This window comes from Theropithecus gelada, chromosome 11 (genome assembly GCF_003255815.1).
Source record: "Theropithecus gelada isolate Dixy chromosome 11, Tgel_1.0, whole genome shotgun sequence".
In the NCBI taxonomy this organism is placed as follows: Eukaryota; Metazoa; Chordata; class Mammalia; order Primates; family Cercopithecidae; genus Theropithecus; species Theropithecus gelada.
In genome coordinates this window covers 91168065-91184395 of record NC_037679.1, presented here as the reverse complement: position 1 = coordinate 91184395, position 16331 = coordinate 91168065, and the positions used below count along the sequence as shown (strand labels likewise).

Here is a 16331-nt window from a genome sequence, read left to right as displayed (position 1 = left end):
GAAAATAGGGTGTTCATAGGGCACATCAAATTGAATTCCTGTTTCTATCTCAAACCCAAAAACCAATTCCAGGAGGGTGGAAGACCAGCTGAGAAGGTAAAACTCCCTCGCTCTTAGAGGAGGATGCAGGGAGGTAACTCCATAAGCTCTGGGAGGAAGCAGGACATAAAAGCTCTAGGCAGAGAGGAAGACGGGAGGGCACACTGCACACATGAAATCAGGAACTCCATTCTCCCAAAGACACCAGGTAGAACTTGATGAACAAGAAATATCGAAAAATAAAATAAAATATATTTTTTAAAAAGACACTAGGAAGGGAGAAGAGGAGCCTGGAACTGGGAGATGGCAGCTGTACCCCCCAGAGCTGGAGATCGACATCCAGAACATGAAGGCAAAGCTGGCGACAGCCGGAACAGGCACCTGCAGAGAGGAGCCTTCCCAGGAGCCAGCGCGGCTGAAACCTGAGGCCAGGAGACAACACTTCCTCCAGTACACCACCTAGTGGAGCCACCGAGAGCTGGGAGCTGGCAAAGCCCACGAGACATACAAGCCAAAGGCCAGGCACCCACTCCTGACACTTGGGCCCTCACCCTGTTCCCCACTCACCTGGATCTGGGTCTGCACTTGCTGGGCCCCGGCCAGTTTCTGGGCCTGGGAGATGGGTGTGGTAAGAAACTGGGTCTTAAGGGCCGGCTGTGCGGCGTAGGCGACCTTCTGCTGCGCGCCAGGGGTGGTGATCTGCTGTGCAGTGATCTGGGGAGAGACTGCGAAATTAGGGCCGCAGAGACCACGCTGCGCTCAAGACTCCCGGGACTCCTGACTGCTCTGGGCCCTACGGCAGAACCCAGCCCCTTTCCAGCCTACCTCCCAGACCAACCCTGTGTGTACCCACATCCCCTGCCCTCTGCGCCTGACGCTGCCTCCTGGCAAACCTCTGCCCACGCGGCCTGGCCACCAGCTTCTCCTCCAGGAGGCCCGGCAGTTGCCTGCACCCTACCCCACCCGGGATGCTGCTCCCTGCATAGCTGGGCTGGTGGGGCACCCTGACACCCTTGGCACACCTGCGCAGGGCTGCTACTTAGGTGACTGAAACCGATCACAATCTCTCAAATCCAATTTAAGAATTTGGCAGACACAGAGAAAATATTTAGTACAAGGGGTAACAAACTGGTATGCACAATTTTTGCATATCATATTGTGCACGTCTGAAGTTTACGTATCTGATGTATCAGCCATGCTATGGGTAAGTAGGGGTTTCTAACATCTAAGGGCGTTTCTGTCCAATCGTAGGAACACAGCCTGGCACTTCAGCTGCAGCCTTCCACTGCTCCCTCAAGCACAGCTCACGCCTGAGGGACCACGCCCACCTGTGCATCAGCGTGGCCACATCTGCCCATGGACCACCATGATGCACCCAGCGGCTGCTGACCAGGCCTGGGAGGTAAGTCTCAGTACCATCTCCTTCTTCTAGAGGTAAATAAACGCAGATGACCATCCCGACCCAAAGGACATGCACTTCCCTGCAGCGGTCGTGCCGAGTGGGGATGCAGGCTGGTCTTCGGAACCCAGCCACTGCGGAGCTGATGGCATTACCCAGACACCCTGTGCCTCCCGGCTTGTGTTCCCTCAGTGCTCACTCCCTCCCGCTCTGGGTTCCAAAGACAGCTCTGCTTCCAGCTCCCCACAGAGCACGCCATCGCTGGCAACCAGCAGGGCTTCACCACAGGGTTCCTGAGCACTGGTCTTCTGCAGGAGGTGGCAGCGGCTCACAGCACAGCCAGTGTCCAGCTGGTGTGACACAAAGCACCCTGGGTCCGCTGGAGTCAGCCAGCCGCCTTTTACTGGCCCTGTGATCTGGGCAAGTCCTTTTCTCTGAGCCTCAGTTTCCTCAAAACAACATCCTCCATCTTGAAGATGAGCACCAGGTGCTTGCAGGGGGCCAGCACAGCGCTCAGGGAACAGGGTAGCTCCCCGCACAGCCACGTGGCTTCCCATCAGAGCCCGCCTTCTAACTCTAGCCAGAGAGCAGTGCCAACAGAACATGGGGTCTGAGGGCCCACACCAGCCATCCAAAGCCCGGGACTTGGGCTGGGTGTCACCGATGAGCCACCATGAGCAGATGTCCCTGGAGGCAGAGCTGTCTCACCACTGTATGTCCCTCACGTCCTTCAACATAGCACTGGCTGCTGAGAGGCACAGGTGTCGTCTCAGGGAGCTGGCTGAGCCTGTAGACACCCTCGGAGCCCGGTGCCCTGCTGCACCCCCATCCACGTCAGTCCCTGGTGTGTATTCTCCCCTTTCACCACGAACATGCACAGAGGCCGCATTCTCTCTGGGGTCCAGACCGTGTGGCGTCCCTGTCCTCCACTAGGAGTCCAGGCGGGTCCTGTGGTGTGAGCTGCGTCTGCTTCCCTGAGCCCACTGGCCCCATCATGTAACTGCATCCCCTGTGTCTGTCCCAATGCCATGCAGCCTTCTTACCTGGCACCCAGCCATCCTCACAGACTATACCCCCTCCACCCCCCTGCCAAGACCTCAGCCTCACTTGTCACATCACACACAGCGTTCACCTTTAAAAGGAAGGAAAAACCAACAAGGATGACCACACTAGCACCTCCAGCCCTTGAAGCCACCCTCTGAAAAGCCTGGGCTGCCACAAGGGGCCTTGTCTGCTCAGGACCCTCTCCTCCAGCAGCCAGCTTTGCCTTGGCATAGACCCAGAGGTGAGAATCCCCCAGCCCCAGTACCTTCTGCTGGACAGCTGCCGGGCCCTGGGCAGCCTGCGGCTGGATGGCCTTCTGCTGCTGGACGGCCTGCTGTTTCAGCTTCAGCAGCTGCTGCACGTGCACAGGCTGGGCCACCACGGTCTGTCCTGCAGGCAGCAAAAGCCGCTTAGTCAGCACATTGGGGAAAGAGCTCGAGGCTCACGCCAAGCTGTTCCAACGGACTCACCTCTACAGAAAATAATAAACTATGAAACTCTATGCAGACAAGTAAGCCATCCCGTAACTACATTAAAATGTTTCTGGGTTCACAAATTACACTTAAATTAAGATGGAAATTTCAAAATGTTAACAGTTCAACTGAGGACCAAGCCTTGTGCCTGGAAAGCGCCAAGGCACGTTTGTGCCAGAACATGTGACGGCTCAAGTGGGTGGGTGCGAGGAAAGAACACAGGTTGCTGGCGACCACTGCCACCAGAGAGGCCTGTGAAACCGGGCTCAAGCCCAGGAGGGGAGGGTGTGCTGGGGCCGGCACCTGCTGCCTTCTGTGGCTGACCGATCGCCACGCTGATCCCCGCGACGTTCATGGGCAGGGTGGTGACTCCCGGCGAGGAGACCACAGCTGCCGGGACGGACACCACTGGAGGCTTCGCCAAGGCCACCTGGGCTGGCTGGGGTGCCTGGGTCTGCATCTGCCCTTGCGCCTGCAGCTGAGAAGTAGGAACCCGGGTCTAAACAGTAGAAATAATGGGAGAGTCCAGAGAAATTCAGGACATGGTATGTCTCTCCAAATACTTCCCCACAAGAGGTCATGCCATGAGAAAATTTACAAAGATCAACAAAGTTGAAAGTAGCCCGACATAAAAGGAAAACCGAGTGATCTGCACGCCTCAGAGTCACAGGTCAGCCTGTGCTTCTGAAGCTCCCGCAAGACCTGCAGGCTCATCACACGTGCTGCTGCGTCTAGATGTCAGTGATCTCGTGGGACATCACCTTCACTTCCCTCCATCTCCTGAACCACACCAGTAACCACATCCTGACCCATTTCCCACAGAAGCCTGTCCCTCACTTCAAAATGACTGCCACAGCCTCCCGTCCCACACATTTTCTCTTAAATTACTATTTTAAAAATGGTAAGTGGAAATAGCTCTATTGTTGTATGTATAAAGACTAAGATTACGTAAGAAAATACAAAGTAAAAATTACCCACACTCCTCGAACTACTCACATCTGAATGTTAAAACTGGTATTTAGCCTTCAGCCACTGTTCCTATCCATGTGGCTCACCGTGAAAGTGTGCAAAAGTGACATGAATTATAAATATTTTGAAATCTGTTTCTCTTCCCTTTACAAAAAACCACTTTCAAAGTTGCTTAATATTCCATTGTTTGGATGATACATAATTTACTTAATGAAATTCTTAGTAATGGATATTTAATTCCCTCTAACATTCATGAAGCAAACAAGCTTGTATATTCATCACTTTGTAAATGTTCTGTTATTTCTCTAGGACATAAGAGGAGTGTTTAGTTAAATAAGCAGGCACATTTTTATAGCTTAATTACCAAAATCCTCTCCAAAAAGAGGCCACTGATTCCTGTCCAACAAGACCCCTGTGCCCTGGCCACCACTAGGTGTTACCATTCTTCTCAGTGAATTTGCATTTTTGTGAACATGATTGAAACTGAGCACCCTTTTGTAGTTTTTCATCCACTTCTACTCACTCTGTTGTGGAGGGCTAGCCCCTCCCAGGGAAGACCCAAAGTGGGGGTCCAGCACCCACACAGCTGAGCCTGAGCACCCAGGTCCCCAAATCCTAGCTTGAGTTGCAGCTGACTGGTTGTGGAATTTGGGTGGGAACTTAGCCTATGTGCCTCAGTTTCTCAACCTGTAAAATGGAATTAATAGTAAGACCCTTATCCCTGTCTGGGGCAGTCCATGAGCGCTGGGCCAGGTGAAAGACACAAGACAACAAAGGGCAAAGTCTAGCTCAGGGTGAGCCTCTATCAGGGCAGCTGTCACCAGCACCCCTACTGAGCTCTGCTCAGGGTGCAGGGACCCTGCCTGCCCTGGGACGCTGGCACCTGCTGAGAGCCGGTCTTCCCAGACAGCACTTGTGCCTGATGCTAGTCCCTTCTGAAATCTCCAAATGCTCTCCTGCCTCCAGCGGTCACCTGAGAGCAGCTTCAGAGACGGCTACCTACCCATGCCTACGGCTTACATGCACAGTGCCCTCTGCTCCAGCCACGCGGGCCTTGGTCCCCACACGCTCCCTCAGCAGCACAGGACACCACGCAGGCTGCACCTCACCTTGCTCACGCTCCACCCACCCCCGTTCAGGCCCTGAGAAGCTTGCTGATGCCTGGATGGCCTCTGGGAGCTGCTGCAGTGTTAATGCTCCACAAGTGGTGAGTCCCGTCCTCTGTCCAAGGGGCACTAAGTTCTTGGGGAAAAGATCCCATCTCACACTCACTCCTGTAACACGTGACACGCAGCCGAGCAAGCACAATAGCTGTGTTAAAACATAAAAAAACGCTGCTTTTGGAAAATAAACAGAAACTGACACTTACGAGCCGGGCCACCTGGAGGTTGGCCACGGTGGTGCCCGTCAGCAGGGCTCCAGGCCTTGGGGCCGTGACCGTGGTGAGCTGGGGGCTCTGCTGCTGCGGGGGCTGTGAGGCCTGCACCTGCACTTGGGCTGTCGGCTGCGGGGGCGCAGACTGGGCCTGTGGCGGCGGGGGCTGCGGGGGCATCTGCAGTTTCTGCTTCTGCATTTTGATGAGGTGTTCCTAAAATACAAGCAAAGTATCTTCTCTTCAACATTAACTGTGCTCCATTCTTAAGTAGACATCTTGATCCTAAGCCACCCCTCTACTGCCCACTAAATACCAAAGCAGGCACCTGCTACTGTGCAGCATCCAGACTGCCTTCTATGGGCTGCCCAGTATCTTTCAGGTGTTCATTTATTAAAAATAAGCATTTTGTCAGGTGAAAGCTACAAACAGGGATTCTGACTGATAAGTTCATAGCAAAATTTCTATTATCCCTCACAACAAGTCGATTTAAATCGGTAGTGCCAACCAAACTTATTTATTAGTTTATAAGTTCAAAAAACATTTTAAGAAAAAAATTTTTAAGAAAACCTATAATGAGTTGATCAGGACTATCAAGTGTCTTTTGAAAGGCTGGAAGTGAAACTGGCTTTGAAATGGATTTGGGAGAGGGCAGAGTGAGGAACGAAGGAGCCAGGCAAACACCCGGCACACAGGACTCCTGGCAGCCAAGGCTGGGTGGCAGCCTCGACGCCGAAGGCACTGGTGTCTCAGTGGTTGAACAGCGGCAGGTAAAGGCACCTGTGTGGCTGTGGGCCGGGGGGTCAAAGCCCAGCTCTGGCTCCGATAGTTGCCTCTGCTGGGCCTGGAGTTCCTGAGCACAGCGTTCTAATTTAGCCCTCTCCAGCGCCACTTCCTGCAGGATACAAGTGGGCTAGACGGGGACTCCCCAGGGTGGAGCCACAGCCACATATGACCACGGAGCCCTCGAGGAATGGCTGGTGTGACAGGAACAGGATAAGCTCGATGTCTAAATTCCACCAACAGCCCTGCTGACAGCCCCAGGACAGGCCCTCAGCTGAGTCTGTGTCTCCCGCAGCCCACTTCCTCCCTTCTAGACCATGGAGAGGCCCAGACTCAAGCACTCCGGCAGGCCCAACAGTGAGCTGAAACTTCAAAATATTGTCTTGTCTTCATTCCATGTATTTCTCTGGTTACTTTCTATGACAAGTATTAATGGTTTTCCATTTATGGTAGGGGTATAACATTTCCTTTTTTTTTCATTTGAGACAGAGTCTCGTTCTGTCACCCAGGCTGGAGTGCAGTGGCACAATCTCGGCTCACTACAACCTCTGCCTTCCAGGTTCAAGCGATTCTCGGGCCTCAGCTAGGATTACAGGCACCCGCCACCACGTCTGGCTTTTTTATTTTTAGTAGAGATAGGGATTCACCATGTTGACCAGGCTGGTCTCAAACTCCTGACCTTAAATGATCTGCCCACCTCGGCCTCCCAAAGTGCTCGGATCACAGGCGTGAGCCGCTGCGCCCAGCCCAACATTTCCTTTTAAAATGAATACATTTACATAAAGAACAGCAAAGCTGGTACAGAGGTTAGCAAAAATCAGGTACATCAGTACCCCAATGACCACCTCTGAGAAACAGTACTGCACACGAACCACACCGAAACCAACCCAGGGTCCACTGCCTGCTCTCCCGACACTGTGAGGAATGCCTTCTCACCAGCACTTTCTCTGGTCCAGAACCGCACCAAGCGGGCTGTCTAGTCCTCCCTAGAGACTGATGCTGAACACAAGGCACAAGACCCCTAAGCAAGAAGACACATTTGCATGCTGGGTGTTAATGTCTTCAAAGTGCTCTGAATACGCGTAAGATACTTCTCTAAGGCATGATCAAAGTGTTATGACATGGGAAGTTTTAGATCAATAAAACGAAGCACGCGTCCTACAAACAGGCAGTGCTAGACGTTTGCAAAATACACTCTGGACTGCACCATGCAAGCAGGCACCACCTCACAGACGCTGGGCTGACTGACCACAAGACGCACACGTCCATGGTCCTCCGGGAAATGCTCACCGGCGTCAGCTTGCCCACAGCTTTGATCTGTGCTGGAGACTGGGCCTGGCCTTGGATCTGCGGAACTTGCACCTGAGAAGTCGTCGTCGTCGTCTGCTGCTGCTGCTGCTGCTGCTGCTGCTGCTGCTGCTGCTGTTGCTGCTGTTGCTGTTGCTGCTGCTGCTGCTGCTGTTGCTGATGCCTGAGAAGCTGGAAATGTGCAGGTGTGATGGTTTTTCCAGGGAGCTGAACTCCTGTGGCTATGAAGAGGTTTGCTCATTAGGTCTGGACAGGGATACTCGCCCACCTTCAGATCCTCATTCTCAGAGAGCAAGCAGCAGCTGAGCCCTCACATGCGCCACAGCAGACGCGTGTCAGAGAAAGCTCCCAGCCTGGCTTTACCTTGGGACACCTGGGGCACCAAAGACCGCGCCGGGGTCTGCACTGGGGTCAGGCTGGTAGTGACCACGGCCGAGGCTGTCACAGAAGTGACTGCTCGAACACCCTGAGTCGTTGCCATGGACACCAGGTCAGGGGTCGCCGTGGCTGGGGAGCCGACTGCCCGTGGCGGGGGCTGGGTGTGCACCACCTGGGCAGGAGCAGAGCCTCCCGGCGTCTAGAAAAGGCAAACAGAGGACCTCATCAAATATTTCACACAGCACTCAGAGCTGTTCACACTCAGAGCAGGGCAGATAAGAGCACCCAACTTCAGAGGCGAAACAAGTGAAACACACGCTAGAGTTCAGTCTTTTGACAACTGCTGATTTCACGTGTCAATTCAAAAGCAAGTGCCTTGAGCAATGTTTTCTTACAGCGGATCACATCACCCACAGAAACGCGGTTGAGATGACGACACTCCCATGCATATGCTGAAAAGGCTGTCCTGTCCCTCCTCCCCTGCACAAAGACCTCTTGGTCCCCAGGAACATAACGACTGTCCTTGCGGCACCCATGCTACCCACAGACACGCAGCCCACAGTCCTGGCTCTCTACCACCGCCCCCATCTGTGCTGAAACTACAGCCCCGACGCAGCCCACAGCCCCGGCTCTCTACCACCGCCCCCATCTGTGCTGAAACTACAGCCCCGACGCAGCCCACAGTCCTGGCTCTCTACCACCGCCCCCATCTGTGCTGAAACTACAGCCCTGAGTCTCTCACCATGTGCTTGGGGTTTTGTGGCATCTTACCTTCATCTTGCCTAAAATTCAGAGCATCCTCACTGTGCCCTGCAGTCCACTCTGGCCCGCAGGCAGAAGTGGCAGCCAGAGTGGCTTCCTCACCCTATCTCACCTTGCCCCACCACCCTTCCTTGTCCCACCATAAAGTGGAAGGCAAACGCAACCATGCCACCTCTGCAATGTCTCTTCAGCTGACCTCTGCCAGCTCCCTTGGTTCCGATGTGCCGTGTATTTTTAGTCTGTCTTGATCCTTTTACGTCTCATTGCTTATGCATCTGGATGGAAATCTGGCATGTTACTCCATGTTTTCCATTCAACCCAGCTGCTGCATGTTTCTTTTCATCTCCTTTCTTGCCTCCTCTCAGATGACTCCTCACCAACATCCCCTGCCATGGTTGGGAGCAACTCGCTCTGCTCTCGCTCTTCTGGTGGCTCGTCTGGAATTACCACGGATGCTTGCCAAAGTCTAAACACTCCATGCTCTTCCTAAACAGTAACGAGACCTGTGCACACTTCAGCCCCTCTGCCCCTTCCCCAGCTTGCATGTTACTATCCTGTGTATTTATTTCCTCTTTCTAACCCCAGCGAGCTCTTGCGTTCATCCACGAGCCGACCTTGTTACCACCTCCCGCTGGGAACACCTTTCTTCTGCTTAAAGCATATCATTCAGTGAAGTTCCAAAGTTGAAAACTGCTTTATTTTGCCGTTTTTCATTGCTCTTTTTTTAGACAGAGTTTTGCTCTTGTTGCCCAGGCTGCACTGCAATGGCGCAATCTTGGCTCACTGCAACCTCCGCCTCCAGGGTTCAAGCAATTCTCCTGCCTCAGCCTCCTGAATAGCTGGCATTACAGGCATGCGCCACCACACTTGGCTAATTTTGTATTTTTAGTAGAGATGGGGTTTCTCCATGTTGGTCAGGCTGGTCTCGAACTCCCGACCTCAGGAGATCCGCCCACCTCGGCCTCCCAAAGTGCTGGGATTATAGGTGTGAGCCACCACACCCGGCCTCCCTTGTTCTTTAAGATATTTCCAAGAGCCGCAGAGCCCCAGGCTGGCAGCAACTTCCTTTCCCTGGCACGACGACGACACCTGCTGGCTCCCGGCCTCACTACTGCCACTGGCAAGCGCGCTGCTCCACCTCTGAAGGCAATCTGTCTTTTCCTGTGGCTGCCTGAAAGACCTCTTGGTCACTGGCATTATGCAGACCAGACTTGGTTCCTTTTCTCATCCTTGATTGGGATTAGACTTTCTACATAAATGCATCAGTGTCATTAGTAAGTTCTTAAAAACTATTCCGTCTTCAAATATTGACTCTGCTCAATTTTCTGTCTGACAGTCAGTAACCACCTATCAGGCCCTGTCACCATGTCCTCCATGTGTCATCTTGTCATCCCATGTCGCGTGTAGGATGTCTTCTGATTTTGCCTCCACTTCCCTCATTTTCTCCTCAATTGTGTGATATTTTAAAGCCCACTCATAAGTTTGGTTTGTTTCCCCCAACTTGGGTAATCAGACTTCTCTAAAAGTTCTCTATATTCTTTCTATACATAGTTTCCTGATTACAGATATTCAGATATTCTCAATCTTCTCTTTTATTTCCTTAAAATAGACAGCATAACTTCTTTTTTTTTTTTTTAACGGAGTCTCGCTCTGTCACCCAGGCTGGAGTGCAGTGGTGTGATCTCGGCTCACTGCAACCTCCACCTCGTGGGTTCAAGCGATTCTCCTGCTTCAGCCTCCCGAGTAGCTAGGACTACACACGCATGCCACCACATCTGGCTAATTTTTTTTTTTGTATTTTCAATAGAGATGGGGTTTCACCATGTTAGCCAGAATGGTCTCTGTCTCCTGACCTTGTGATCCACTCTCCTTGGCCTCCCAAAATGCTAGGATTATAGGCGTGGGACACTGCGCCCAGTCTGAAAGCCTAACCTTTAAAATCTAAACCTGATAATCCCAATATCGCTCATCTTTGCAGGCCTATCCAGTGTCTGCCATCCCGCTGATTCTCACTCACAATGCCTTTTCTGTTTAGTTATTTTGTATTCTACTATATTGTATTATACTAGAAAACTATTTGTGGAGATTCTCAGAAGTCAAGAAAGCATAATCCTCCAGAGAGAATCTGCATTTGTTCCTGGTCGGCTGCACAGGAACACGCCCAGTGAAGCAGGTCTACTTCACTTGATGTGAGGGAGTGCCGGAGACACTCTTAAGGTAATATCAACTTGAACTGCAAACTGACCTGTGGCTTCAACCTCTCAGGGGCCATCCCCACCATGCTCCACTGCTCAATCCAAGGGCAACTCTTCTTTTGACCTCTGAAGGCCAAGGGCAGATGGATTCTGCTTCTGGTTCACTCTCGCCCTAAGGGTTTAGCCACCTGGGAGCCTACCTCGGTGTATCAGCAGTTTCCTTTTTAGATTCTCCACCTTGGCCCAGCCTTGGACTTGAATTTGAGTTCCCTCATCCCACAGGCTGAAATTTATTTTCAAGGCAAACATGACTTCAATGAATCCTGTTTCTCTCTCTGAGTTTCTTCCCTCCCTTAGATTTGGGCCTGATAACTAATTATTCTTGTCAGTTCCCTGAAGCTTTAAAAATGTTTATCCAATAACTTTAGTTATTCTCATTAAGAGGTGGTATAAAAATAACTTAACTCATCTTGTTACCAGAAACAGAAGTCATCCTTTTCTGGACTAAACAGTTTTCGCATCCCAACTACTAAGGAAGCTGAGGCGGGAGGATTGCTTAAGTCTGTGAGTGTGAGGCTGCAGCGAGCTGTGACTGCACCCCTGCACTCCAGCCGGAGCAACAGCAAGATGCTGTCTCAAAAAAAAAAAAAAAAAGAAAGAAAAAAAGAAATTGTTTTCTCCTTAGCCTCTTCTACCCTAATCAATTCTAGATATGTAGTATCACATTAATCCTCCTAGAACATCTCTCTGCTCGAAGACCGTTAAGCGCTCCCCACTGCCTGGTGAATAAAATCCGTATCTAGGCCGGGCGCGGTGGTTCGTGCCTGTAATCCCAGCACTTTGGGAGGGTGAGAGGTGGGTGGATCACGAAGTCAGGAGTCCAAGACCAGCTGGGCTAAGATGGTGAAACCCCGTCTCTACTAAAAATACAAAAATTAGCCAGGTGTGGTGGCGGACACCTGTAATCCCAGCTACTTGGGAGGCTGAGGCAGAGAACTGCTTGAACCCAGGAGGCGAAGGCTGCAGTGAGCTGAGATCACGCCACTCCGAGATCGCGCCACTACACTCCAGCCTGGGTGACAGAGCGAGACTCCGTCTCAAAATAAAAAACAAAACAACAACAACAACAACAACAAAAAACCATATAGCCCAATATCCAAAGCCCAGTACAATCTAACCTCAATATTACAAAGTGCCAAGCACACAGAAGCCACTCAATAATAATGGTTTTAAAGGCAGGGAACCACTGTTTCTCTGTTAATATCTTTTGTGTTCCATTCAAACAGAACAACACGTCATTCTCTATGCACACCATTCCCTTCCCCTCAGACCCCCTGCTCACACGACTGGCCCTGCCTTCAGAAGGGCCAGTTCTGTGGATGATGCACTTCCTGTCCTCCTGAAGCCCAACATCACTTTCTCCTGAAAGCCTTCTCTGAGTCCCCCGAGTACAATCACCTACATGTCCACCACTGCTATCTGCACCTCTCTCATGTTCTAGCCACAGCACTACAAGGCTCCCATGAAAGCACACTGTGTCTTGGGCCCACAGTGCCAGGAAGAATGTCTTGTCCATTAAGAGCCACACAAAAATATGTCATGAATGAAATGCTTTACATTTTAAAATACCACAAAGAACAGGTCTTTTTCAAAATAAAACACTAAATGCAGTGATTCTGGCTTGGTACCCTCACAGAAACAGTGGTATTGGTCATACAGGATATTCCCAACGCCGCAGGCCTAACAACTTCTACTATCTGCTGCAGCGACTGAGCCTGAGGTTGTTTACTGCAAAGCACAAAGAAAAGTGAAATAATCTTGAAGTCACATACTAGAAAAACTGTGTGTTTTTATATATTCTACTGCTTAAGAGTGTTTTACGGCCGGGCGCGGTGGCTCAAGCCTGTAATCCCAGCACTTTGGGAGGCCGAGACGGGCGGATCACGAGGTCAGGAGATCGAGACCATCCTGGCTAACACGGTGAAACCCCGTCTCTACTAAAAATACAAAAACTTAGCCGGGCGTGGCGGCGGGCGCCTGTAGTCCCAGCTACTCGGGAGGCTGAGGCAGGAGAATGGCGTGAACCCGGGAGGCGGAGCTTGCAGTGAGCTGAGATCCGGCCACTGCACTCCAGCCTGGGTGACAGAGCGCGAGACTCCGTCTCAAAAAAAAAAAAAAAAAAAAAAAAAGAGTGTTTTACAGGGATTTATTGAAGGGTAGTTTACAGAGAGTACAATATGTGGTTCTATGAATTTTGACAGACACATTATTATCATGTGGCTACTGCCACGACCCCACCACTCCCAACGTTCTCATATTCCTTTCCATAGTCGAGCCCCTCCCGCATCTCCAGCACGTGGCAATCATTCATCTGTTTTTTTGTCTCTCTAGTTTTACCATTTTTATAATGTTATTTAAACGGAGTCATACAGCATATGAAGCCTTCTGAAACTGTTCATTTAGCTGCAAAATGTATCTGAGAGTCCTCCCTGGAGGTGCATGTCTCAGGGGTTCATTCTTTTGTATTCCTTGGTAGGACTGGGCTGTATGAATGTACATGGTTTATCAGCCCATCCACCAGGGCATTTAGGCTGTTTTCTTTTTCAGCAATCCCGAATAAAGTCACTATAAATATTGGTGTTGAGGGTTCTCGTTCTGGTGTTTTCACTTCTCTTGGGGAAATACCTAGCAGCAGAACTGCTAAGCTGCATGGTAAGAGTATGCTTGGTTTTATAAGAAAAAGTGAAACTGTTTTCAGAAGTGACTGTGGATTCTGCATTCCCACAGCCTTGTGAGAGAGTCCTGGCTGCTTCCATTACTGCCAGCCTTCTGTTTCTGAAGCCACTCTCCTAGGCACATTATGCTGTATCACTGTGGTTGTAAAACTCTGCATTTCCCTAATGACTAATGACGTTGCACGCCTTTCCAAGTATTTATCTAATTCTTCTATCTTCTTGGTGAAGTGACTGCTCCATCTTCTGCCCATTTTATAAAGTTGCTTGTTTTCTCACTATTGAGTTGAAGAATCTTTATATTTTCTTCCAGTCTATGCTTTTCATTTTCTATTTTTCAAGGACGAGAAGTCCTTAATTTTGATGAAGCCTAATGTATTAATTTTTCTTCATGATTCATAGGCTTCCGGTATCCTAAGAAATCTTTGCCTAAACCAAAGTAGCACAGATTTTCTCCTAGAAATGTTACCGTTTTGGCTTACAGTATAGTTTTTGCTTTTACATGCAGGCCTGTGATCCACCTGCAGTGACTTTCATATTCAGTGTGAGTTACAGGCCAAGGCTCACTGTTCTGCACATGGCCGCCCAACTGTTACGGCACCGTTTGCTGACAAGACAGTCTGTTCACCTCTGAATTTCCTTGGCACTTTTACTGAGGTCAACCGAAAATCTGTGTGTGTGTGTGCGCGCGCGTGTGTGCGCGCGTGCGTGTGTGTGTGTGTTGGGGAGGGGGTCTATTTCTGGACCCTATCCAATTCCATCATCCACACATCTATCCTGCCAATGCCCCATCACCTGCTACTATAGCAACGACATCTTTACAGGAAAGACGCTTTTCAAAACCCAAGAGAGACTGCATTCTACTTGCCAACGCACTGACTTTGAAGCATGGTTTCTTCTCATTCAGGGTGTGTTGCCCCTGGGTCTGTGAACTATTTGGAAAATCGAGATACAAATCTGAGCTCCTTATTCTCACTTGTGTTTGGTTCTGATGATGAAAAACCCAAGTGAAGCAGTGGTCCCAGGGCACCACATGGCTCTGCACCTTTGCCTAGGCACCTCCTCTCCACCTGGGTGGGCTGCACCTACCACTTCCCACACCTGGGGTCTCCACGTTCCGTAGAAACTGCCCACTCCTCCCATGCCCGCCTGCTCCTGGCACGCACCCAGCCATGCCCTTGTGTGATGCCGTGTCCCCTCCCCCAAAACCACGCCCCCAAGAGGCCCGTCATCTCTCAGCTTCCCCACATGGGCACAGTGACCAGCATATGGGGGGCACCTGCGGCAACAGAATCAGCAGCGGACCCTCACATCCCACCTACCTCCTACCTAAAATCATCCTACAGGGAGGGGACACTTCACACACACACACACACACACACACACACACACACCCTCCTACACTTCACACACACACCCCCACACCTCACACATACCCCTACACTTCACACACCCCCTACACCTCACACACATACACCCCTACACTTCACACCCCTACACCTCACACACATACACCCCTACACCTCACACACACCCCTACACCTCACACACACCCCTACACCTCACACACCCCTACACCTCACACATACACCTGTACACCTCACACACCCGTACAGCTCACACACCCGTACAGCTCACACACCCCTACACCTCACACACACCCCTACACCTCACATACACCCATACACCTCACACACACCCCAACACCTCACACACCCCTACACCTCACACACCCCTACACCTCATACACATCCCTACACCTCACACACCCCCCTACACCTCACACACCCCTACACCTCACACATACACCCGTACACCTCACACACACACCCCTACACCTCACACCCCTACACTTCACACACACACCCCTACACCTCACATACCCCTACACTTCACACACACACCCCTACACCTCACACACACCCCTACACTTCACACACTCCCTACACCTCACACACACCCCTACACCTCACACACACCCTTACACTTCACACACTCCTACACCTCATACACACACCCCCACACTTCACACACCCCTACACCTCACACACACCCCCACACTTCACACACCCCTACACCTCACACACACCCTTACACTTCACACACCCCTACACCTCACACACACACCCCCCTATACTTCACACACCCCCCTACACCTCACACACATACACCCCTACACTTTACACACACATATCCCACCTCATTTTCATCCCTCATAGAGAATGGAAACCATCCCCCAAACAGGTGAATGTTTCTGAAATCAACATACTGATCAGCTACCTATTTTATGAAATTCAAATTAGACAATTTTTTCACCAATGGAATACTTAAAAATAATAATAAGAATTAACAGACAAGTAAACAATTTCAGCGGAATGCAGTCAAGGTGCATGACCCAGGTGAAGGGCAACTCACAGTCAAGGCTCCAGGAGCCACTGGTGACGCCAGGCGCTTGTTGATGGACTGGAAGGTGGCAGCCGGGACCCCAGCAATGGTGTTCACGATCACATTTCCACTCACGGTGCCTGCGGAGACAGGTGGGCATAAGGCAACAGTGCCAGGAGAAATGGGGTCCACATTTCAGCATCTCTGTATTTGTCTTACCAGTGGGTATGCTTGTCCCAGTAACTGATGTTTTAATGGTTCCTGCCTATTGAAAAAAAAAATTTGAATTTCATGTCAGGCTCTCCCCCGCATAAACACTCCAAAGGCTTCCACTTCATTCAGAATCAAATCAAAACTCCATGACATTCACACTGCCACCCGTCCCAACCTCCCCAACTCATTCCACCTGGCGGTGCCCCCACCATCTGTCTACCTGCTATCCCTCCACCCCTATCCCACTGTCCCTCTAGCCCCACCCCACTGACCCTCCAC

At 50.9% G+C, this 16331-nt stretch overlaps 1 protein-coding gene across 2 annotated transcripts in view; it reads right to left on the bottom strand.

Moving 5' to 3' along the window:
- EP400 (E1A binding protein p400) overlaps positions 1-16331 on the bottom strand; it is a 135045-nt gene that overhangs the window by 10256 nt on the left and 108458 nt on the right. For both annotated transcript variants that reach the window (XM_025401544.1, XM_025401545.1), the window contains 8 exons: positions 16059-16104; positions 15870-15979; positions 7751-7964; positions 7370-7608; positions 5294-5512; positions 3259-3454; positions 2748-2872; positions 607-753 (listed from right to left, as the gene is read on the bottom strand). In XM_025401544.1, coding sequence (XP_025257329.1) covers positions 607-753; positions 2748-2872; positions 3259-3454; positions 5294-5512; positions 7370-7608; positions 7751-7964; positions 15870-15979; positions 16059-16104 — 1296 coding nt within the window. The remainder of the gene's footprint in view (positions 1-606; positions 754-2747; positions 2873-3258; positions 3455-5293; positions 5513-7369; positions 7609-7750; positions 7965-15869; positions 15980-16058; positions 16105-16331) is intronic.